This window comes from Prionailurus viverrinus, chromosome E2, assembly GCF_022837055.1.
Source record: "Prionailurus viverrinus isolate Anna chromosome E2, UM_Priviv_1.0, whole genome shotgun sequence".
Taxonomy (NCBI): domain Eukaryota; kingdom Metazoa; phylum Chordata; class Mammalia; order Carnivora; family Felidae; genus Prionailurus; species Prionailurus viverrinus.
In genome coordinates, this window is record NC_062575.1 from 19374466 (window position 1) to 19399578 (window position 25113).

General features: G+C 53.5%; 1 protein-coding gene across 3 annotated transcripts; it reads left to right on the forward strand.

Annotated features, from left to right (window-relative positions):
* The first annotated feature begins 2856 nt into the window (after positions 1-2856).
* Positions 2857-24966, forward strand: SLC12A4 (solute carrier family 12 member 4). 3 transcript variants are annotated; one of them, XM_047836503.1, is made up of 24 exons: positions 2857-3038; positions 7706-7800; positions 9239-9370; positions 13090-13236; positions 13323-13377; positions 15181-15311; positions 16851-17092; positions 17238-17452; positions 17972-18136; positions 18213-18311; positions 18589-18646; positions 19009-19183; positions 19615-19733; positions 21367-21465; positions 21658-21777; positions 21985-22089; positions 22333-22501; positions 22784-22979; positions 23098-23267; positions 23358-23489; positions 23567-23674; positions 23807-23994; positions 24109-24242; positions 24415-24966. In XM_047836503.1, exons 1-24 carry the CDS (start codon positions 2924-2926, stop codon positions 24504-24506), a joined length of 3261 nt encoding a protein of 1086 aa, XP_047692459.1. In that variant the 5' UTR covers positions 2857-2923; the 3' UTR covers positions 24507-24966. The 3 variants fall into 3 exon arrangements, with proteins under 3 accessions (XP_047692459.1, XP_047692461.1, XP_047692462.1); XM_047836505.1 differs by lacking the exon at positions 2857-3038 and adding an exon at positions 4432-4468; XM_047836506.1 differs by lacking the exons at positions 2857-3038; positions 7706-7800 and adding an exon at positions 10973-11063 and having other exon boundaries at positions 9338-9370.
* The last annotated feature ends 147 nt before the right edge of the window (positions 24967-25113 follow it).

Below are 25113 nucleotides of genomic sequence, written 5' to 3' on the forward strand. Positions count from 1 at the left end.
GTGTGAATGAGTCATCGTGGAAATGGATCTTCTGGTTCCAGCTGATGCCATGTAGAGTAGAGCGGAACTTTACTCAGCCAGCAGGTTTGTGAACAAATGTTTTTGTTGATTGTTATTTTAAACCATTGTTATTTTGGGGTAATTTGTTATGTAGCAATAGACACCTGGAACAATTATATTTTTTCATATCTTGTATTCCTTCTTGAGCTTTTCAATATTTTCTGGTTTCGTATTGCTAATATTTTACCTTATCTTTTTGTAATGTTTATTAAGCTAATTTGGAATTTTTGTTGCATGTGTTCTAATAATTTTCCGATAGATGTATTCTTTATATATATATTATATATATATATTATATATATGCATATAATATATATACATGTATTATATATATATATGGTTTTGGCAGTTGAAGTGTTCTTTTTTTAATTTTTTTAACATTTATTATTTATTTTTGAGAGAGAGAGACAGAGCACAAGTGAGGGAGGAACAGAGAGAGGGAGACACAGAATCCGAAGCAGGCTCCAGACTCTGAGCTGTCAGCACAGAGTCTGACACGGGGCTTGAACCCATGAATTGTGAGATTATGACCTGAGCTGAAGTCGGACACTTAGCCAACTGAGCCACCCAGGCACCCCTAAATGTGTTCTTTACATGTGAATAGGCAATTGATTTTTTAAAAATGTTTACTTATTTATTTTGAGAGAGAGAGCACGCAACAGAGAGTGGAAGCTGGAGAGGGGCAGAGGGAGAGGGAGAGAGAGAATCCCAAGCAGGCTCTGAACTGTCAGTGAAGAGCCTGATGTGGGGATCTATCCCATGACCATGAGATCATGACCTGAACCGAAACCAATAGTCATCACTTAATTGACTGAGCCATGCAGGCATCCCATAGTTCTCTTTTGAAGTGTCTGTGCCCCTCAAATATTTTTCTTTTTGCCTGCAGGTACCCTGATGTTACAAGCTACTTGGTCAGTCAGTAGTAACCGGGGGAAGTTGTATCCTAGCCACAAGCTCTCTCAGAGTCTAAGGTTGTCAGTTGGGCTGCAGTGACCTATCTCCTTCACACAGTACCTGACCCCACCCCTGAGGTGAGGCTGCATGTGAGGGTGCAGTGGGAGCTTTAGGAACTTTTGCAGAGCATTAGGGAAGATGGGAAGGAGGGGGCACTTATTCATTCTTTATTCAAAAGATGTGTTGGGACAAGGGACTGAGAATACCAAGGCAGCAATACTGAAAAGGTCCTGTCCCTGTGAAGTCTACAGTCTAGTGGGCATGAAAAATGTTAATCAAAGATCCCCACCAACACATTTCCCCCTCCAGTGGGGAATGTGAAGGAAAAGTGCTTAAGGACACCCCAATCCAGTGGAGGGTGAGGTGGGGTGGATGGATGTGGGTCAGGGAAGTCTTTGGGGGAGGAGGTGGTACTCCAGGATGAGACCTACCCTAATAGCAAGGAGCTTGGTTAGTGAGGGTGGGGGCAGAGGGTAGAAAGGCACTCTGTCAGAGTGAAGAACAGGTAATGCGCGGAAAGATGAGTTTGGGGAAGTGAAAGAGGCCAGAAGGCTGGAACTGTCGAAGTTGGAGGAGCCACTTGGAACAGGGCCTTGTGGGCCAAGAGAAGAACATGGGCATTCTCTTCAGAAGAGGTGCTGCTACCATGAGCAGTGGGAGAGAACAGGGAGTCCATTTGGAAGGCTGCTACTGTGGACAGCTGAAGGTGGTGTGAAGGACAGGAGGTCAAGTCAACAGGCCCTGGCCGGGTGACTGTGGGGTAAGGGTCAGAATGGTGGTCAGCTTGGAAGTCCTCCTACAGGACCCAATGACTTTCCTCATTCCATCCCAGAACTAAGGCTGAGAGGAGACGGTAGTCAGAGTCTGAGTTCTGTTGGGAGATACCACTGATTCTTCCGCTATGTTCTAAAGCTCTCTGAGCCATAAAAGAGAGGGAAAAAAGCAGATAAACAAGTCAGATGGGCTTGGGAGTTTTCTTATAGAGAAAGAAATAACTGAAAGGATAGCCTAGAGAGATAAAGGATGTTAAAGTAAAGCCAACGAGGATAAGTTATCTGAAGCAGGGGAGTGAAAAGTGAAAGAAAAGTTAAGAGTGAATAAGTAAACGACTTGGTAAAGGAATCCCCAGGAGGTGAGACAGTAAAAGAAAATTAAGATGAAAGAACTTGGCTAAAGAACATAGTGTAGTGTTCCAAAGGGGCAAATGGGCCACCGAGGAGGCGGGTGGGTGTCCTTCCCACCAAGGAGGCAGCAGCTTCTGGGGAAGGGGCATGAAATTCCCAGCCACCTTCAGGGAGAGAGTGCAGTGAGGGGCGCGGGGAAGGGACGGCATCTTCAAGGGGGTTCGGTTTACAGGGACATGGAGGACAGGTGGGAGACAGAGATCATGGGGATGGGATGGGAATACCTTGGAATGGCAGGAGGCCCTGGGCAGGACTGGGATGGTCTGTGTGGTCCTGCACGCCGATCCTGCCTCCTCTTTCCCGTCCCTAAGTAACAGAAATGTCGCTGGATGCTTGCTAGGGCAAGCATCTTGCAGAGAGTGCAGAGCCAGTGCACCCAGCGCCCTATCTCACGGAGCACATTTCCCCATTTTACAAGCATTGCATCTGAAGCTCAGAGAGGGCGGCCCCTAACCCAGGGTCACACAGGAACCGGGCTCTACCCAGGGCGTGGAGCCGCCAGCAGCCCTGCCCCCCGGGGGGGGGGGTTGCTTCGCGACCCCTAGACCCCCCTCAGGGAGGAGCCGGCCAGAGCCCCTCCTGCTCCCCGCCCCCGAGGGGCGGCCCGGGGGGCGGGCGGAGGAAGTGAGCGCAGCGGGGAGGAATGCGAGCGGGCGGGGCGCAGCGGCCGGGAGCGGCGGGGACTGCCCGGCAGGCAGCCGGGGCGGCGGGGCCGAGCGCGCGCGATGCCTCACTTCACCGTGGTGCCGGTGGACGGGCCGAGGCGCGGCGACTATGACAACCTCGAGGGTCTCAGTTGGGTGGACTACGGGGAGCGCGCGGAGCGGGAGGACTCGGACGGTGAGGGCGCGCGGGGTGGGGGCCTTGGCGGGGGCAGGGGAGCGGGCCACGCGTGGCCCGCGCTCGCACATACATCCGAACCGTGAGAGCACACGTCGATGCGGGCCCAACTTTTGTTAGCCTGCGCCGCCGCCACCTCCCTCGCTTCGCGGGCGCAGACACTATTTCCTTGGGCCCCCGGCGCCCGCGGCTGGGCTGCCCTCCCCACCCCAGCTCCTCCCATGCGGGCCGCGGGCGGGGGCTGCAGACGTGGCCGACGAAGGAGGCCAGGCCAGTGGGGCCGCCCGGATAGTGAATACCGCCGAGCACCCCCATCTCTGGCCCTTCCCGGCTGGGAGCACAGCCACGTCTCGGACCCCAGTTCCTCCACCTTCTGTGAACCTCCCCCAGCCTCCTCTCGCCTCGCCTGTCCATTTGCGCTTCAGTGACTCTTTCCCAGAGACTAACCTACCCTCTCTCCTCCCCCAGCCGTATGGCGCCAGGCTTTGCCTGCCTGAGGGGGTCTATGGCTAACTGCCTGTGAGCGCACTCGTGTTGATCCCACCTTGGGGCTGTAGGTACAGTGGGCATCTGTAGAGCACTCCACAGAACCAGGCTTGTCTAGGCGCTTCACGTGAATTAACTCGTTTAATCCTCCCAATTTCTCTCATGGGATGGGTCCTGTTACTCACACTTAGGAAGGAGTGAACTGAAGAGTGGAGCAGTTATATAATTTGCCTCAAGGGATTCAAACCCAGGCTTAAGAAACTCCAGCACCCTCTTAACCTAGGTGTTAGAACTGAGCTTAAAGGTATATCTACCACCCCCCCCCCCCCTTCTCCCAGGTTCCTGCCTCCCTCCAGACCCCTTTCTCCACCTCCCACCAGGAGAGGCCAGGGGTGGGGGTGGGGGAGCTGTCATTGCCGAGACTCACTCTTGGAAAACGTGTCTGTACATATAGTAGCAGCATATGTATGTGCTTGTGCAAGTGTGTAGCTGTGGCTCTCACACTTGACTGCTATGTGTGGAGATGGCACCAGACAGTGGTGTGGGCTGCTGGACATGTAGGTTTTACAGGCTTGATGGTGTGTGCATGCACACACCCCACCTCCACCCCCTGCCCCGAGCCTTGTTCCAGTGGTCAGCAAGAGCCAGCATCCCCTGCTTCCCTGTTAGCTCTGGAAGGCTCTTCTCCCCCAAAGGCTGGGCCAGCCTGCATCCCTAGGATCAGCCTAGGATCAGCCTTGCAGCAGCGGGCCAGCAGAATGAGCCTAGCCTCTGGCCCCGCCTTGGCCTCTCAGGGTGTCTGGAGGGACCTGGAGCCACATTGGCTGCGTCCTGCTAGGTCCCTCCAAGCCGGACGAGCTCCTCCCACTATCCCCCTCCTTCTCTTGCTCCTTTGCAGCCAGAACTTGGCTGTGTCTGCGGTATGGGGGACACAATGCGCCCTGGTGAGTGCTTATGATCCTTCTTGGTGGGTACTGCAAAGGGTCAAAGGGCACAAAACAGCCTCAGATCCATCTCGTGGGGCCACACCAACCTGGTACCTGAATCTCTCAAGGCCCCTACTTCTGCTCCAAGGGGTGCAGATGGGCCTCTCATCCAGCCCACTATGGCCTGTGGGCAGGGGTGGGGAGCTTCCAGAGGGGTACCTCTGGCAGATGCCTGTGAGCACGGGGATGAGGAATCTCACCTGGGCCCCCAGTTATAGCTGGTGTGTTCACAGCTGCTGGTAAGGACACACATATATGTGTACCTCACAGGTAGTCCCCAAGGCCCACACCATGCTCTGATTCACTGGGGGTCTCAGGTTGGTATTTGAGCAGCTTTGGCCTGGCAGGCATGCCCAGACCTGCCCTGGAATTTTTGGAATAGCTTAAGGCCGTACAGACATCCAGGCACTGCTTAGGTCCCTGCACATTCCCACAGTTCTGTTGGAGCTGTCATTAAACAAGTCTTTGGGAAAATCCAAGGAATGACTGGCGCCAGATTGTCCCTTTTCTGATGCATCTGGGTAGTTGGAAGAGTGGCTGTTACTTATCTCTACTTCATAGAAGAGGAAACCAAAGCAGCACAGAGAGGGTAAGCAGATTGCCCTGGGGTCACACAGAAGGAGGTTCTGGAATCGAAGCCAGGCAAATTGCAATCCCCAGTCACTCTTCTCTAGTTAAAGGCTTATAGCGCACCCTGGGATGAACTGGGACCCAGAGTAGGAGTAGGAAACCTGAAGGTTAGCTCTCACCTGGTTCTAGTGGATCCTGGGACCCAGATTTGGGCCCTCTCACTCGGTGACCTTGTCTCTGACTCTCTCTGAGCCTTATTTCGTTGTTACTAAAAGGGGGCAAATGGTATCTACTGAAGTGTTGCTGTGAGGACTAAACACAACTCTTAGATGGGCTCTCAGCCACTCTGGAGTCATGGCTGAAAAGACAAGGGATTGGCTAGATTTTGGAGGAGTATTCACAGGCACGTTGGGAGGACTGCTACATGCTGAACTCTGCAGGTTTTGGATACTAGTGCGGTTTTCCTCAGACAGACAGGCAACAGTGGTGGGATAGACTGAAGTGCATGAGTTTAGCATAATTTATCATTTATTTCCAACCTACTTCCACAAAAGGGTCAGAAGAGATAAATGCAACAAAAGTGACTCCCCAAAGGACTGTCACTGTCAGATCATAACCATGAAGAGGAAGAGGGCAAGGATGAGATGAGACAGATGGTGACTGCATCTAAAGAGTAAATTTAGCTTAGAGATTCCTGGCAGTCAGTGCACGAAGGGAAATAAGATGGGCTCTATAGTTGCCATTTTCTGACAAAATGAAGCATCTGATTCATTTAGGGCAGACACTTTTGTCTTGGTTTGGTTTTTTGGTCACAAAACCCAAGAGTACGTTTCAGAGGGCTTCTCACTGAAGGGCTAGTAATATAACGAGCACTGTTACTAGGTTTTCTGATTTTTCTTGTGGCTCTTTATCCTGATCTTGAACAAATATCAAGGGCACGGCAAATGTCAGAGGGCATCTGAGGAGCTAAATGACCCCCTGAGGCTTTACTTTAACATGACTCGGTGGGCTGGCTTGACCTCCCGCTGCCTTTGTCACTGTGTTGTTGACGTTGACCTACACACAATCGTGTAGCTCATGAGACTGAGCAGCTTGGCTCACTTAGCTACTCCAGGTTACTGAATGAGGCAACGTACTGTTTTCACATGCTGTGGGAAGGGAAGAGCTGACTTTGCCCTGAAAATTGTCATCGACACGCTTTACTTCTCAGTCTCTGGGTCATAAAGAATCCATAGTACAGCACCTACTGAGTTTTGTCGCCTCGGAGAAGGCAAGTTAAACCTTATACCAATGGCGAGAGGATATATCAGATGGACGATGCATCATTCAGCATTCTTAGCTCCAAACAAGAGAAGTGACTTTTGGGCATTTAACCAGAGAAGGCTGACAGATAGCTCTCACAGAACAAGGCATGGCCAGTGCGTGGCTGGAACATTCCACTAGTCTGAGTCGGTAATGACAATTCTGTTGCCACCTCCATCAATGGACACCAGGCTAACACTGCTGCCACAGTTATTGCCATCCAACACCAACATGGCTCTTTTGAACTAAGATGAGAGATTTCCATTTGCTATGAGGCCTCTAGGCACTACAGCAGTTGCCATACCGTCTTGAGGAGGGGGTGGGGGGGGAAGCATTTAACGATTAGAAAAGGAGTCCTTCATGTCTTCTGCCTGCTCAGTGGAAAACTGGGAATGTCACCCACCGAAACTAACAAAGGATAAAGTTTGGAAAACAGGGCAATCAGAAAAAACAGACAAGCTTTGAGACTTGAGTCAGGTTTATTAAAAAAAAAAAAAAAAAAGCCCATCTGGCTCCTTTCTGGGAGGTTTCCTTGGCAGGAGACACTCTGACCAGCCCCAGGGTGGGTGCATGGAAGCTGGTAATGGCCGTGCACCTAGTCTGGGGCAAGTCCCTGAGATCTGGGGACAGGGAGACCAACAGGGCTCCCGCTAGTAGCCCTTGCTCAGTGCAAGAGCCACCTAATCCGGCTTTGGTAGGGCTTTCTTAGGAGACCCTTGATGGCTTCTTGCAACTACTTCCGCCCGCTGGACGGCCCTTGCCCCTCCTCCCAGCATGCCCCGGGTTGCCCTCCAGGACGCCTCCGCGTGGTGCATGGTGGGATAGCTAGCAGGGGGCCCGCTGGCCATGGCAGCTGAAGGCGCCCCGTGTAGCTTCATTTATCTGGAAGGCAGCACCCAGTCAGGCCCTGAGGACGCCGAGCCCTTGGCGCCTAGCACGCTGGGTATCCCAGATAGGCCTGGGAAAGAGGAGTTGGGGCACAGGGGTGGGGGTGGTCTGAGGGCAGGCTAGAGTCTGGCCACGCCCCCCCAAGCTGGCTCCTCCCCTCAGCGTTAACACGTGGTTGTGCCAGTATGCCTCGGGCCTTCTCACCCATGCCCTAGGGTAAATGATGCGCACTCTGTTGATCGTTTACCGCCCTGGCCATTCCGGCCCTTCACGGAGGCTGGCAGGGTATGCTGGTGAGCCTGAGGCCCAGCCTGGTAACACTGGCCCCTGAAGTGCTCCACAGAGATGATGTTTTGTGGGCTGGCTTGTTGGGCTGGTGTGCTAGGGGCTCAGGAGGCATTCCCTAACTGGGATTCTGCCCCTCTCTCTTCACAGGACATGGCAACCACAGAGAGAGCAGCCCTTTCCTTTGTCCCTTGGAGGCTTCCAGAGGAAGTGACTACTACGACAGGAACCTGGCACTGTTTGAGGTAGCTGAAGGGCCATTCTGGGCCACAGGTGTGGCAGGCAGGTGGGAGTGGGGGCAGGAGCCTTTCACAACTCAGACCTTAGCTAAGCAGGCAGTCTGGACAGTTATGTCACCTAATGTCTCGGCTCCTCCTTCAGTCTCCCTTTGTCTGTTTCCCTTGGCCCTTTGAACTGAAACTGCTCTCCCAGAGGCCACTCACAGTCCCACACCATCGCCGCCTCCACGGGTGATTTCCACGTAGCCCCTCAGCAAGGTAACCATCTGTCAGGATTTCTCCCCTCAGGATTTCTTTTTTTCCCCTTTACTCACAGTATTTCTCTTTCTTCCCTCTCCTGTGAACTCTTCCTTGTCCTCTCTGGTTGGCTCCGCTGACTCTGTCCTCGTGTTTACAGAGGCCTGGTCCTTCTTACTGGATCTACTTTCTCTCTCCACACCTGCAGCCTCATTGGACACCTGTCTGGAAACATTCCCAGTTTTATGCCTCTGAACTTGAGTTTTATCCTTTTCAGACTCAAACTCAGAAGTTGGATGGAGATTTTTAAGACATGGTTTAGGCCTCTAAACTCTGACACACATTCAGCTAACTGTCCCATGAGAATCTCCTGGGCTTCTCAATCTCCACATGCCCCAAAAGATCTCCATCTTCACTTCTCACTCCAAACCGGTTTCTCCTTGTGTGTGGGGTCAGAAGGGAGCTGACAGGGAAAAACTAAATGTGGGCAAGACGTAGGTAGCCCTACGGTGCTGGGGAGGGTGCAGGAACAGGGAAAGCCTAGACTCAGGTGGCGGTTGGGGAGCCTGAGCCCTGGAAGGCCTCCTGGCCTAGAAAGCAGCAAATTTCTGCAGCAAAGGCTTTGACCTGGCTCCACCCCAAGATGGGCCAGGATCCTACCTTGGGGATTGAGGTGTGTTACAAGGCCTGGGGCCTGGGGGTAAGACCATCTGTTCAGCTCAGGGTTTGGGCAAATAAGAGAGACTTCACTTGTTCCAGGCATCCCCCTTTTGGCTTCCTTGGTCACTGTGATGACTTTTTTATGGGAGAGTTGAGGGCAGACGTGAGTCCCAGAGGCCCACTTATAGCTGGAAGGGAGCCAGGCAGAACAGGCAGGATGAAGTGTGCCATTCGCCTGTCTGCCAGGCCTGCCCTGCCCTGCCCTCACCCCTGAGGCAGGTCTTTTTCATAAATGCTCTGGTAGTGATTGTAGCCAAGATGAGGCAGAGAGAAGCAGTCACTGGGCTGAGTCTTTGGGTGGCACGTGCTGGGGTGTGGCACCCACACCTGCCCAGTAGGCTGGCTTGGGCTTCCCCAGGCAAGAGTGGCATCAGGCCCGGGCCTGCCTGAGGGCTTACAAGGGGACAGAGGCCAGGCTGCTGGCCACCACAGGTAGCCTGGCACTGGCCAGGCCCATTGCCAGATTACCTTGTGGCTCTGTTTACAGGAAGAGCTGGACATCCGCCCAAAGGTATCATCTCTCCTGGGCAAGCTCGTCAGCTACACCAACCTCACACAGGGCGCCAAGGAACATGAGGAAGCTGAGAGTGGGGAGGGCACCCGCCGGAGAGCAGCCAAGGTAAACTGGTCAGGGGCAGCAGAGGGGCCATTGCCAGGAAGACTGACTCAACACTCTGGAATTGGCAGTTGTGAGCAACCCAGGGGAAGTGGGTACCAGGTATGGTGAGCATGGATGATGGGCACTGAGTGCCTTGGGCTCAAGAAAGCTTTAAGGGGTGGGCTAAAGAGGAGACCCTGAAGGGGACAGAGGGCCGGGTAGGCCCTCAGCAATGATAGTGAGTGAGAGTGACAGCTGCTTTTTCTCTGACCTCTGTGTGTGACATCATGCTTAGCAGTGGACTTGGGTTCTTGCACTGTCATCTTTACGATAAAGCTATGAAACGTGCTACTTTCACCCTTAGTTTACAGATAAGGAAATTGAGTGTCAGGGGTGTTAAGTGACTCACCTAAGGTGACTCAGCCAGACAAGATACTTGTGTACACTAGAAGGCAGATTTGTGGATTCACCGTGAGCTATACTATCGCAGAAGGCCAGAGCTCTGGCTCCATCCGTCAGGATAGATAAGGGCGTTACCTTGGGAATCAGGAACCTGGTTGTCCATTGGGACTGTGTAACCAGGTGACCAAAACCTACCCATCACTGTGTTGCCTCCATTGGCAGACTTCTCCAACAGCCCCTGTGTTCCTCGAGTGCCAGGGTTAGGGGGGTGATTGGAACAAAACACTGCCTCTTGGGGCTTCCCTATCCCTCTCCTGGCCCCATCCCCCATTGCTATCCAGGCCTCTGGCCCTCCAGCCCTCCTCTCTCTTCAGAATGACTTTACATGTCTTTGCTCAGCTCCCCTATAGGCGGGGCTCAGTTTAACTGAAGACTGGAGGGTTTTGGTTTTTTTTTTACATTTTCAATTTGGAGGCAAGGAGCCCTCCTTCTCCCTTACTGACTCCCTGAGGTTTGGGAAATAGCTGTGACTTAGAAGGAGGTTGGGTTTGGCTAGTACCAGCTGTAGTGTTCTTGCTGGAGTTCAGCGCAGACCAAAGAAGTTCTTGGTTGGGATAAACTGGGGACCCAGCCTCAGACCTGGTCATGAAATGTGGACCTTGAAGGGGTGGCCCAAGGAGAGGGTAGATGAGGCCGTTGTGCACCCCTCACTTTACTCCTCCAGGAGGCAAACCAGCCCCCACTTCAGGGAGGGCAGCTGAGATCTTGAGGTCACACAGACTGGACCCCCACCCTATCCTGCTGGTTGTGATTTTGCTGGCATTTTCTAGACTGCACATGGCAGAGAACCCTGAGTATCCCTGGCTATCCTTATTTAGCCCTGCAGGGGGTAGCCTCTGAGAGTGTTGCCTGCAGTGGATGGTAGAATCCTTTAAAAAAAAAAATTTTTTTTTTTATTTTTTATTTTGAAAGAGAGAGAGAAGGAGAGAGCTCATGAGCAAGGCAAGGGCAGAGGGAGAGAGAGGGACAGAATCCCAAAACGGGCTTGATCCCATAATGTGAGCCGAAATCAAGGGTCAGATGCTTATCCAACAGAGTCACTCAGGTGTCCTCTTTTTAAAATTTTATGTATATATGTATGTATGTATGTATGTATGTATGTATTGAGAGAGAGAGAGAGAGAGGTAGAATCCTTGATAAGAGCCTCTCTTTGTTCCTTAGGGCCAAGTCCAGGGAGCTGGTGACGAGGAGTAAAAAGGTCCCTGAGAAAGGCTAGTGCACATCCCAACAGGACTGTCACAAGGAAGTCTGGGTTGGTAAAGGGTCATGGTCCCTTAGCTTTATGAGGAGGCTTTCAGGATGTTGGGGCTCAGTTTCAGCTTACCTGCCCAGCTTATTGGCCCTAGGGTTAGGATGTGGGAGGATAGCAAGACTGTCTCAGTTCCAGTGGCTTTTCCTATGGAGGAAGGAGAAGACTGGTCCAGTCCCTAGTGAGTCAGCAGGTATCTAGGGAGTTGGAGCTACTGAGCTGTGGTCCTCACCCAGGATGGGTCCGAGCAGGGCAATCATGAAAGGAGGCATAAAGCAGGAAGGGTGGGCCCCCAACCAGACCCAAGGCAGCCTCTCCATGGCAGCTGCTCTGGCTCTGGCCTGATGACCTTCGCAGGCTGCCAGAGGTTATTTGGGGATGCAGAAAGCATTTCCGGCCCTGCCCTTTCCCACACTGCCCTTTCCCCAGAGTGACTCAGCTTAGAATGGGGGTGGGGCTGGGAGCTGCCACTATCCAGTGTGTGGTCCAGGGCCTCTGTGAAGGGCTCAGGGCCCAGATAAGGTGTCACCAGTTCAAGGGACCATTTGTTTTTACTTGTGCCTTTCCAGGCTCTTCTGAGGTCCCTTTAGACTGCACAGAGATCCTGCCCCAGGCCTGGACCCTTCAGAAAAGTTCCTGTGGCCACATAGTTCTCTTTCCCACCCCACTCCAGCTTGCTGGGTCTGTGGTGGAAGCTCTTAGGGCCCTGCTACCCTAGGCTGCATTCGTGGGGGCTCAGTTTTTCAAAAGATGCTAGCCTTGCCTCTTGTGTCAGCTTCTGCCCTGGCCTCCTGGCTGGCCCCTACTCTGCCCTTAGAAAGTTGAGAAATCCTGCCTGGATTTGCCCACTGGACCTTCCTTACCTGATCTTCACCTTGAGTTTTTATTGTTTATGCAGGATTTTCCTAGCACGTTATCCCAGGGGCCTTCCAAGACACCACTCACTGGGCTCAGGACCACCTTCTGGGTACCTTTGGGGCCTACTCATGATAGAAAAGTAAACAAACCAAGTATAACCCGCTATGGTCATGAGACATTCGAGTGAACTGTTACCATGACCTATAGTGACTACTGTGCTAGAAAAGTGTATCAGATGTGTTGAGGGGGTGCAAGAGGAAGTACCAACTCAACCTAAGGCAACCCAGGATAAATTCCCAGAAGGGGTAACAGTTAAAGCCCCCTGAAGGTGTAACTGAAGAGTTTGCCAGGCAATGAGGCAGGACTGACCCTTCCAGGCAGAGATGAGCACACGTTGTCATCAGGGGCTGAAGCTGTCAAAGAAGGTGATGGGGCATACCTGGTGGCCCAAACTGGGGAGTCTGGCCCACACTGTGGATTATAGGAGAGACAATGCAAAGGGTTTTCAACAGGGATGATGAGATTGGACTTGGTATTCAGTGACCCTCTACGGCCTCAGAGTGGGCTGGAGTGTAGAGAGGTCGACAGGCACCGGAAGGCACCATCCGGGTGCCACAGGTATAGTGCCCCAGGTTCAAGGGGCTGAGGCTGAAGTAAGGCAGGCTGATTTAGGGCAGCTTGGGAGGCAGACTGGGCAGGACTTAGTATCCACCTGGACTGGAGTTGACTGGAGTTGAGGGCTGGAGAGGGAGTCCCAGGGACAACTTCTTGGACTCTGACATGGGTGACATGACACCTGCTGGGTGAGATGGTGGGCATCAGGACAGACCTTTCTTTCCAGAAGTTTAGCAGAAAAGAGGAAGGGAAGGGAGCAGTACCTTGAGGGGGAGGTGAGGCTCAAAAGCTCACAGGTGGGGTTTTGAAAAGAAGCAGGTTTTGTACCTTTCCAGTCCCAAACACCTTCATATATGGAAATCAACATAGAGACCCCAGCTGTCACCCACCCGCCCTGTGCTCCCAGGACTTACACTTGGGATTTCCCTCTCCAACCTATTCTCTGATAGAACACCCTGGGAATAAGGGGATTCTGAGTGATCAGAGGCTGACCTTCCATGGTGCACCTGAGACCCCCTGATGTTCTTTGTTCCCCCCCTCCCTTTTTGCTTCACAGGCACCCAGTATGGGCACCCTAATGGGGGTGTACTTGCCCTGCCTACAGAATATCTTCGGGGTTATCCTGTTCTTGCGGCTGACCTGGATGGTGGGCACGGCCGGTGTGTTGCAGGCTCTCCTCGTCGTGCTCATCTGCTGCTGCTGTGTGAGTATCCTCACCGGGGTGCGGGCCACAGCCCCTTCACAGAGCCCACCCGGCTGAGCTGCTCACCTAAGCCCTCCTTCCCACAGACTTTGCTGACGGCCATCTCCATGAGTGCCATCGCCACCAACGGTGTGGTTCCAGGTGGGTAAGCGCCACCCAAGCCTGATGGGAAGAAGGGGCCCAGGATCTGCCTTGACATGCCCAGGAACCCTCATTGCCAAGCCACGCCCTCCTTCCCCCCAAATAGTTCTCTGGTGAGGGCATATTTGCTGACTCTGACGGTGCCAACACTTAGGAGCATCCTTGCTTGACAGAGTTTGAGATTGCTGTTATGTTTTATGTTTTGTTTGTTTAGTTTAAAAGTAATTTTTTTAAAGCATACTGGGACTGACAAAGAAGATGATGGAACACATAGGGTGGCCCAAACCAAAAGTCTGGACACTATGGATTATAGGATAGACAATGTAGAAGGTTTTCATTTTCAGCAGGGATAATGAGATTGCACTTAGTTCTCAGAGACCCCATTTATTTACTTATTCAACCATTAAAAGCAATTTTTTTTAATGTTTACTTTTGAGAGAAAGGGAGAGAGAATGATAGGGGGAGGGGTAGAGATGTGAGACAGAGGATCTGAAGCGGGCTCTGTGCTGAGAGCAGAGAGCCCAATGTGTGGCTCGAACTCATGAGCCATGAGGTCATAACCTGAGCTGAAGTCAGACGATTCACTGATTGAGCCACCCAGGAACCCCTATTTAACCATTTTTTCAAAAGTTTTAATTTATTTGTTATTTTGAGAGAGAGGGTGAGAGCATGAGCGGGGAAGGGGCAGAGAGAGAGGGAGAGAGAGAATCCCAAGCAGGCTCCATGGTGTCAGTGCAGAGCCCAACTTGGGGCTTGAATCCATGGACCTTGAGATCATGACCTCAGCAGAAATCAAGAGCCAGATGCTTAACCAACTGAGCCACCCAGGTGCCCCTATTCAACTATTTTTTACACTGATGTGGATTTCTGAATATGTATTTTATTTTTTGGATCATAATCTAGCACTATCGTTATTTATTTTGTTGCAAATGAATATTGAAGAATAATTTCTTCAAACTGTTTCACTTTGGCTGCTTCGCTATTCAGGTGGGCTTCTGTGTCTGGATTTTTTTTTTTTAATAACAGCTTTATTAGTAGTCGTGTAAAAGTAATAGGGGGAAAAAGGGAATATATGATTACCATAAAAAGGTTTGAAAATGAAGAAAAATATTTAAAAGAAAATTGAAAGAATCCGTAATCCCACCATCCTGAGTTAGAAACAGTTTATTTGGTTATTTAAACAGGATTGATAGGATACCTATAGCTGTACCTAATATATATGGATTTTTCTCCTACTCTTGGGATCTATTTCTCCACTGTTGTAAACACTGTCATTAGCAGCTTTGCACACAGATCTCTGTTCACAACCCTGTCAGTCCCTTAAGGAGAAGATCCTAGAGTTAGGATTACAGCATGGTGGCAGGCCCTGTGCTGGGCCCTGGGAACAAAAAAATGACAACACAGCCCTTGCCTTTGTCTGGAGGGGTCAGACTAACAGACACAGCCCTAGGGAAAGGTAAGGCAGGCTGAGATGGGACATACTTAGCTAGAGGAGGCTGTAGGGACTGGCCCGAGTGCAGGGAGTTGGAGGACAGTGGGCCAGCACTGGAGCACTGCTGTGGATTAGAGCTGCCCTAGCAAAGCAGTCATTTTTCTGGCCCATGCTGGGTGTTGGAATCAGATGGGAGAGGGGTTCAGCCCCAGCCTGGCCACTTACTAACCACACAGCCTTGGGCAAACCTCCCAACCCTCTGTCCATCTGTAAGTGGGAAAAACAGTCCCTGTCACGCTGGGTGGTTGTGAGGGGTTGTCTTGGGGGAAACCCCCTTACAGAAGAACCAGCCTTGACTTTCTCTGTTGTAGCCGGGGGCTCCTATTTCATGATTTCCCGCTCGCTGGGGCCAGAATTTGGAGGCGCTGTGGGCCTGTGCTTCTACCTGGGAACAACATTTGCTGCAGCCATGTACATCCTAGGTGCCATTGAGATCTTGCTGGTGAGTTAGGCTAAGCTCTGGCCAATTCTGGTCTTCTCCATGTAGTCCCTTTCCTATTGGTTCAGGCTGCTCATGCTCCCCTCACCTCTGGCCAAGGTCTGGGGCTTCTAATATGAAAGGCCTTCTCGAGGGAGAAAGATCTGTGCTCACGCCAGTCTCCCCTTCAACCCTTACCAGTTTGGGCCAGGCAGGGAAGGGGCCTGGCTGCCTTCACCTTGGCCCTAAGTGTTCCACCCATCTGGGCATATTTCAGCCATAGCAGGTGGTCTGTAAACTGTTGCATTTAACTGAGTGATCTTGGTGATCATACAGAGCCTACTTCCTGGGCTTGTGTAGACTCTGGCCAGGTCTGTCTCCCCCAGGGCTCTATGCCAAGGATCTATGTTATCCTCATCCCTAAACCAGGGTGAACAGGACCTTGTCTGGAGGCCAGTGCCCCTTCCATGAGCCCCATGTGTGCTCTGACTCAGCTTCTCCCTCCCCACTGGACTTCCCCAGCTGGTGAAGAAGAGATGGAGGGGTAGTGGGGAGTGCAGGGTAACCAGTGCCCACCCCTGGAGATCCAGACAGTAGATGTTTAGAGGAACTGCCTGGCTACTCCCACCTCCAGGTTCTTTGCCTGTAGAATGGCTCTGCTCCTGGATCTCTTCTGGGGTAGGGGAGGGGGGTTGTTTTTTGTTTTTCTATTTCCCACATTCCTACATTTATTATTTGGATTTTTTCTCTAAGGAAAATGTGTCCTCTCTCCCATTTACTTATTTAACCGTGTATTTATATCAGTGTGGACTCCTGGATATTTGTTTTATTCTTTGGCTCACAACCCAATACTATCATTTATTATTGTTGGCTGTTTATTTGTTGGTTGCTTAGCTATTCAGGTTGTCTCCTGTGTCTGAATTCATTTTATTTTATTTTATTTTATTTTTTTAACTTTTTTTTCAACATTTATTTTATTTTTGAGACAGAGAGAGACAGAGCATGAACAGGGGAGGGGCAGAGAGAGAGGGAGACACAGAATCTGAAACAGGCTGCAGGCTCTGAGCGGTCAGCACAGAGCCCAACGCGGGGCTCGAACCCACGGGCCGCGAGATCATGACCTGAGCCAGTCAGACGCTCAACCGACCAAGCCACCCAGGCGCCCCTGAATTCTTTTTTTTTTAAATAATAGCTTTATTAAGATATAATTCACATACCATATGATTCACTACCTATTTAAAGTATACAAGTTAATGGTTTTTAGTATATTCACAATTGTGCAACCATCACCACAATCGAATTTGGAACATTGTCATCCCCCCAAGAAGAAGAAACCCCATACTTGTTGGTAGTCACTCCCCATTCCCCCCAGCCCTAGGCAACCATTAATTTGCTTTCTGTCATTGATCACATTTATACATTGTGGACATTTCATATAAATGGACTCATATACTATGTTTTTTTTGTGTCTTTTTCTGAATATTAAAGGAAAAAGAAAACCAAAATGACAGGACTCACTTTCCAAATAGGAAGATCGAACTTTCTTTATCTGTCTTGTTTCAGACCTACATTGCCCCACCAGCTGCCATTTTTTACCCAGCGGGCGCTCATGATACATCAAGTGCCACCTTGAATAATATGCGGGTATATGGGACCATTTTTCTGACCTTCATGACCCTAGTGGTGTTTGTTGGTGTCAAGTATGTGAACAAATTTGCCTCACTCTTCCTGGCCTGTGTGATCATCTCCATCCTGTCCATCTATGCCGGGGGCATCAAGTCAATTTTTGGCCCTCCTGTGTTTCCGTAAGTAACCTGGGAATACCTCCAGACATTGCACTGACATTCCTCCCAAGTAGTGGCCTTTGATGCCATGAGTCCTGAGACTGCAGGATGGGCCTCTAGCTGAGCAGGTGCTGATGCTTCTGCTCCCCCCCCCCCCCCCCCACAGAGTGTGCATGCTGGGCAACAGGACCCTGTCCCGGGACCAGTTTGACGTCTGTGCCAAGACGGCCATGGTGAACAATGAGACAGTGGCCACCCAGCTATGGAAACTCTTCTGCCACAGCCCCAACCTTACCACTGATTCCTGTGACCCCTACTTCCTGGTCAACAATGTGACCGAGATCCCTGGCATCCCTGGTGCGGCTGCTGGTGTGCTCCAGGGTGCGTCCTCCCTCCCATCCTCCTGCTTCTGACCCACAGGCTCAGCAGGAGGCAGGCAGTAGAGCACAGAGCTGTCCTTGTGTGGCCAGCTCAGGAAGGGGGGCAGGTCTGGCTGCCTTCCCAGCCCAGCAGTGTCCTCTCAGCCTGGCTCCTGGCAGCTAGGTTTTGAGTGAAAAGAGCCTGTTTGGCCAGTATCCCAGGCATGCAGCAGCCCCCAGAAAGTTCTGGCAGCCCCTCTCCCCAGTCACCAGCCCCTGACGCTGCCTGGGATTGTTCTCACAAGAGCCATAAAGGGCCTCTGTCTAGGAGGCAGGCAGTGGTGACGCTCTGGCCGATGGTGGTTCAGCCACCTTTGCCTGTCAGACCTCTAGCCAGAAGAGCTCCTTCCCTGTGGCTGATGCTACCCCACCCCATCCTGAACCCCCAGAGCCTCTCACATCTGCAGCCTCTGGCTGGGCTGCCCCAAACTGCCCCTGGGAAGTAAGTGGGGCTGCGGTAGTGATACTGCTGCCCCCACAGAAAACCTGTGGAGTGCCTACCTGGAGAAGGGCGAGGTCGTGGAGAAGCACGGACTGCCTTCCACAGATGCCCTTGGCCTGAAGGAGAGCCTGCCCCTGTATGTGGTGGCTGACATCGCCACATCCTTCACCGTGCTGGTCGGCATCTTCTTTCCCTCCGTAACAGGTGAGTACTTCTTGCCCACCCACCCAGCCCTGCCCTGTCTCCCGGGGGAGCCCCTGAGGATGTCTTGTTTTTGGAGGCATTATGGCTGGCTCAAACCGCTCCGGGGACCTCCGGGATGCCCAGAAGTCCATTCCTGTGGGGACCATTCTGGCCATTGTTACGACCTCCCTTGTGTGTATCCTTTCCCGGGCCTGGAGTGGGCGGGGAGGGGAGCGGGAGGCACTCGCCTATGTGTAAGTTACCAGCTGGCACTCACAGACATACCACACACGTGTGGACACATACACACCTTACTCTTCACGTGCATGCGCTTGAGGGGTGTGTGCACAACACGAAATCCTCAGCTGCGTCTACAGGTTAAGGCTAGGACAAGGGGCGTGTGGGTTCTGTGTGGGGAATGAGTGGGGACAACAGTGGCAGCAGAGGCCTAGCTTTCCTTGACACAGCTGCAGACTTCAGCAGCGTGGTTCTCTTTGGCGCCTGCATCGAGGGTGTGGTACTCCGGGACAAGTGAGTGACCTGGGCCCCTCCCTATGGCAGGGGGCTCAGCTTTTGCCTGCCCTGACACCAGCTCCCCTCGTGCGCGTGGTCCCACACATGTCCTCAGGCTGCTGGTTGCCAATGGTGGTCTGTGCCACCAGGTGAGTCCGGCCCCACCAGGACTTTTTCTTCTGAGAGGATGGTGACATCAGGACCAGGGCTGGGCTGAGGGAGAGGATAGGGGCTGGTGGACTAGCCTTCTCTGCTGAGGGGCCAGAGCTCTGCCCACCATAGCCATCCTTCCTGACTGCTGACATCCCTCGCTCTGGGCAGCCCCACCCAGGGCTTGGGGGCTCCTTGCCTGGAGCATGGCCTGAGCCTGGCCCCTGCAGGTACGGTGATGGCGTCAGCAGGAACCTGGTGGTGGGCACATTGGCCTGGCCTTCGCCCTGGGTCATCGTCATCGGCTCCTTCTTCTCAACTTGTGGTGCCGGCCTACAAAGCCTCACTGGGGCACCACGCCTATTGCAGGCCATCGCCAAGGACAACATCATTCCCTTCCTCAGGGTGAGCCCATCTGCACTCCCCCATAGCCTGGGTACTGCGGGTCTCTCACACTGGCTGGGGTAGAGGGGTAGTGGATATGGATGCATTCATCCTGCTGGGCCTGTGGTGGGGCCTCTGGTGGCCCCAGGGCCACGTAACCTTCCATGGGAAGTTGCTGAGGGCTACCCTGGCCCTGCCCTGATGTTGGCAGAGCTCCTTGTGGCCATAATCCTCAGGGCCTGTCTATGGCTCATCCATAACAGAGAGGCCCGGAGAGATGGGAGGGGAGAGATACTTGTACCTATCGGGACAGGCGTGGGTGTGACCTGAGCCCCAGAGGGGGAACTTGGGGATGATGGAGGCCAGGCTGTGGCTTATGGCCCAAAGTGTGGGATGGGGGTGATGGGACCAGCTTCTTCCCTCACTGACCCTGCTCACTCTGGTGTATGCAGGTATTTGGCCATGGAAAGGCAAATGGTGAACCAACGTGGGCACTCCTCCTGACGGCACTCATTGCTGAGCTGGGCATCCTCATCGCTTCCCTTGACATGGTGGCCCCCATTCTATCCATGTGAGCTGGGGGGCAGGACAGGGGAATGGTCTTGGGAAGGGCTCCATCCCTCAGCCAAGGGCCCTAGCACCTCCCTATGACTCTGTCTCGTGTTGAGGATGCAGCTGGGAGACGTGTCAGGCTGTATGGGGAGAAGTATGCATGGCAGAACGCAGCCTACCTCTACATGCAGGAGTGAGCCTGGCACTTATGCAGGAGTTTTACAGAGACCAACAGGTCCCACACTCCTCCGTGGGAGACTCCCAGAGCGAACAGCCAGAGCCCTCCCCTCCCGGACACAGCAAGCACCTAGTGCCTAGTGCCTTGAGGAAGCCACCACTGCTCCACCCATCTGTTTTAGAAGTTGTTTGCTTTTACTTTGTTATTTTTAATTTTTTTTTAATGTTTATATTTGAGACAGAGACAGAACGTGAGCAGGGGAGGGGCAGAGATAGAGAGGGAGACACAGAATCTGAAACAGGCTCCAGGCTCTGAGCGGTCAGCACAGAGCCCGATGCGGGCCTCGAATCCACGAACTGTGAGATCATGACCTGAGCCGAAGTCAGACGCTCAACCAACTGAGCCACCCAGGTGCCCCAGAAGTTGTTTGCTTTTAAAAGTTCTGTAGTCGGCTGGGCATTTGAGATCCCCAGTGCCCTGCGGGAGGTGATCAGCAGGTGGCAATTTCTGGGGATCCCTGAGGCAGAGCTCATGTGGTTACTGTGTTCACCTCTGCCAGTGGCTACTCCATTTCTCCTCACACATCTCATTCTATTGCCCATGTTCCCTCTTGCTTGCTCGGTTATCACAGGACTACTACTCACTGCCCCAGTCAACCTATAGGCCTGAAAGGTCCTCCTTCCCCCTGGAGGTAGCCCCCCCAGCCTCAGCCAGGCCTGCCAAAGTCAGTCTTCTCTTATTCCCCACTGCAGCCCAGCTCCACCAGTGCATAAATGCACACCTGAAACTGTTCTTGCCACCGTCATAGGGTGGTGACCCCTCACTGCCCAAGCCAGAGCATGTATCTCAGCCTTTATCAGGTGGCTCTTCCTTGCAGCCCTAATGGGACTGACCATTTCCCCCTTCTGGGGGTTTCTGCCCCTGACCTGCCCTCTCTAGTAAGACTTCCTGCCTTCTTGTCTGCCCTTTCTTTCCAGCCAGCTGAAGGGCTCACGCAGCAGGCCTTGCCCATGTCCCAGTCTCCTACACCCACCACGGTATCCCTCAAGCATCTCTAGTTCAGTGTATGCCAAATGGCCTTTTGTATTCCCTTGAGGTTCTCTTCTCCACACTCATGACAGCCCCCTCATCCAACTGGTCACCCAGGCCAGAGGCCTGAATATTGTCCAGCCATCTCCAGACACTGAGCAGTCCTCAGCACCATCCTTTCCGCTGTTCCCCCTGCCTACAGCCCACCTTCCCACCTTGTCAACCTGTGGACACTTGCCCGTCCTCTAAGACCTGGCTCTGTGGATGCCCTTACAGAAGTCCCATCTGCCTCAGGCTGTGAGGCTGAGGAGACCTGGCTGAGCCCACATAGGGCAGGGCCTTGACACTCAGTTCCTAGTTCAGCTCCAGCCTGGGGAAGATCATGTATATCAGGCACCTGGATCCCAAGGAGGCCGCTCTGTACCAACTCTTCCCTGTGCTGCAGGTTCTTTCTGATGTGTTACCTGTTTGTGAACCTGGCCTGCGCTGTGCAGACACTCCTAAGGACACCCAATTGGCGGCCACGGTTCAAGTACTATCACTGGTAAGTGCCAGCTGGACCTCTGAGCCAAGTCCTCTGACACAAGAACTTTGAGGGAAGCTAGGAGCCCCATCCAGGATGGAGTTTGAATTTCGGGGACAGTGTTTGCTATTGGTGAGAGATTGGGGGGTTGGAGGCTTGGCTTGGGGCCCTACTGATCTTTCCTGATTCTGGCCCTTCCCCACTCTGGTCCAGGGCGCTATCCTTCCTGGGCATGAGCCTCTGCCTGGCCCTTATGTTTGTCTCCTCCTGGTACTATGCCCTGGTTGCCATGCTCATTGCGGGCATGATCTACAAGTACATTGAATACCAAGGGTGAGTGCGGGGCTGCCACCTGGCTGGGACAAGTGGGGTAGTCTGTATGCTGGGTTTGGGGGAGCTGAGGCATCTTTCACTAGCCACCATGGGTGTGGGGCTGGGGGTCTGTGACTCGGGGGGCTGGCTGCCTTCCATCTCATATACACATGGACAGAATCCCACGGGTGGGCCTGGGGCTCATCAGCTTGTGGTTGGCCCCTGCAGGGCCGAGAAGGAGTGGGGTGATGGGATCCGAGGGCTGTCCTTGAGTGCTGCCCGCTATGCACTGTTACGGCTAGAGGAGGGGCCTCCTCACACGAAGAACTGGCGGTGAGTTCACATCCAGACTGACAGGAGCCACTCAAGGTACTCAGGGGGTTGCTGTGAGGGTGGGAGGGTCAAGAGGTGCTGGTTCTCCCTCCCTAGTCCATGTTCCCTGTCCTGGGGTTGTCAGTGGTGCCCTTGGATCCCTGCTACTCACACTGGTGGGGGCATGTGAGGTGAGAAGGGAAGAAGAGGGGCTTCCTGGCAACCTCTGGCCCAGGTCTCAGGCTCCCCATCTGGCCACTGCAGGCCTCAGCTGCTGGTGCTGCTGAAGCTAGACGAGGACCTTCACGTGAAGTACCCACGGCTCCTCACTTTCGCCTCCCAGCTTAAGGCTGGCAAGGGCCTGACCATCGTCGGTTCTGTCATCCAGGGCAGCTTCTTGGAGAGCTATGGCGAGGCCCAGGCTGCTGAGCAGGTGCCTGCTGTAGGGGGTGGGGAGCTGACTAGAGGTGTCTGGGCTGCAGCTGGCTCCTAGGAGAAGGGGACTAATCCTGACCAGCCAGGTGGACTGCACTGCTGCCACGTGAGAGCTGGAGCAAGGGGGTATGGCTGTCCCATCTTAAAAACACGGCCTCTGGGTGGGCAGCTTACCTCCTTCTCCTCCCCCACCCGCACCTCCAAGTCATTCTGTTGGGAGGGAACCCAGGAGAGGGAACGCTAATGGCCTCGCCTTCTGACCCTGGTATGTTTCCTACAGACAATCAAGAATATGATGGAGATTGAGAAGGTGAAGGGCTTCTGCCAGGTGGTGGTAGCCAGCAAGGTGCGAGAGGGGCTGGCCCACCTCATCCAGTCTTGTGGCCTGGGTGGCATGAGGCATAACTCTGTGGTGCTGGGCTGGCCCTATGGCTGGCGACAGAGCGAGGACCCACGTGCCTGGAAGACCTTTATTGGTTTGTGATGGGAAAGATAGGTCCTGGGCTCGGCTGTGTGGGAGAGGGGCTGGGGATCAGGTGAGGGCAGAGGCCAGAGGGCCATGGGCTGGCAGTCAGCAGTGGCCTTCTTCCCCAGACACCGTGCGCTGCACCACAGCAGCGCACTTGGCCCTGCTCGTGCCCAAGAACATCGCCTTCTACCCCAGCAACCATGAGCGCTACCTAGAGGGCCACATTGACGTGTGGTGGATTGTGCACGACGGTGGCATGCTTATGCTTTTGCCCTTTCTGCTGCGCCAGCACAAGGTGGGCCTGGTGGGTGGGCCCTGGTGGCAAGCGCTGGGCCCTTGGAGGGGTGGGATGTGACTAAACCACCCACCTGCTCCCGTGCCACAGGTGTGGAGGAAGTGCCGGATGCGCATCTTTACGGTGGCCCAGATGGATGACAACAGCATCCAGATGAAGAAGGATCTGGCCATCTTCCTGTACCACCTACGCCTTGAGGCAGAGGTGGAGGTGGTAGAGATGGTGAGTCACCTGCCCCTGTGGCCCTGTGGATACCCTGTCCCATGCAGCCCATTCTTCATGGCCCACTCTCTCCCTAGCATAACAGCGACATCTCTGCATATACCTATGAGCGGACACTAATGATGGAACAGCGGTCCCAGATGCTGCGGCAGATGAGGCTGACCAAGACAGAGCGGGAGCGAGAAGTCAGTGGCTTTCTTGTTTGGGGCAGGGGTGGGTGGCAGGTCAGGCCTTTGGAGACACCATTAGTTTGGGACATCAGAATGAGGCCCCCCTTTTCCCATGGAACTGAGGCCACCTCCTCTGATTTTCCTCAGGCCCAGCTGGTCAAGGACCGGCACTCAGCCCTGCGCCTGGAGAGCCTGTACTCGGACGAGGAAGATGACTCTGCAGCTGGGGCTGACAAGATCCAGATGACATGGACTCGGGACAAGTACATGGCAGCTGAGTCCTGGGACCCCAGCCACGCCCCTGACAATTTCCGGGAGCTGGTGCATATTAAACCGTGAGTGCAGCAAGAATGGACCCAACCACACTGGAGTGTGGGTGTGGGATGGGGCCGTACACAGTCTTTGGGGGGGCCAGAGGTGGGGCCCACGATCAGCTGCATTACCTGCAGGGACCAGTCCAATGTGCGGCGCATGCACACCGCTGTGAAGCTCAATGAAGTCATTGTCACTCGCTCCCACGATGCCCGCCTGGTCCTACTGAACATGCCTGGCCCACCCAAGAACAGCGAAGGTGATGAGAACTGTATCCTTTTGTGGAGAGGCAGGCAGTGGGGAGGTGGACACACAGGAGGTCAGGCCAGGAGCTCTTCTCTCTAGATGAGGGGGTGAGAGCTTACCCCAGCCCTGATTAGTAGGCCAGATTTCCCTGGGTGCCCTTGGTCCTGGTGCTGCCTCCTTGACCTGATGCTCTACAGACATGGAGTTCCTGGAGGTGCTGACCGAAGGCCTTGAGCGTGTGCTGTTGGTGCGTGGCGGTGGCCGTGAAGTGATCACCATCTACTCCTGAGCCTCATATACACTTGCGGCTTAGAGTGGAGGTGTCCAGGGTAACAGCCCCCTCCCAGCACCCACCCACCAGCCCTGCTTTGCCTGGCCCTGCCCCGGACCCAGCTTTGCTAGGTCTCCTTGGAGACTGGGACTGGGCCTGGCAATGGAGAAGGATCCAAGGTACTGACGGACCCTGAGGGGTTTGGGGACTTTCCCATCCAGCACCCCAGGAGAGGACTGGTGGGAGCTGATGTGGGATTTGAAGGCAGCCTGCCCAGGAATGCTATTTATTGCATATTTATTGTTTGGATGTCACCATCAGAGAGGAGGGGAAGGGTGGTGAGGGAGGGGGGTCTAGCCCAGCCCACCTGCAGGAAGATCTGGCTCAGGCTACTGTGGGCAGGGACCCCCACGGAGCAAAGCGCAATGGAACTGTCCAGCTGAGGCCTTACTTTTTTCAATAAAACATTGTGTACTTCTGGGCCTCCTACTGCCCCGTCTCTGTTTCCCCTGGCACCAAGGGAAGAAGGCGGAACTGAAACCAGGCCCAGAGCTGGCTCCCTGAGGCTATGTCCCTTTCCGGCAATGTCTGGCCACCCCCATTGGCTGGGCTGTTCCTCCCACTG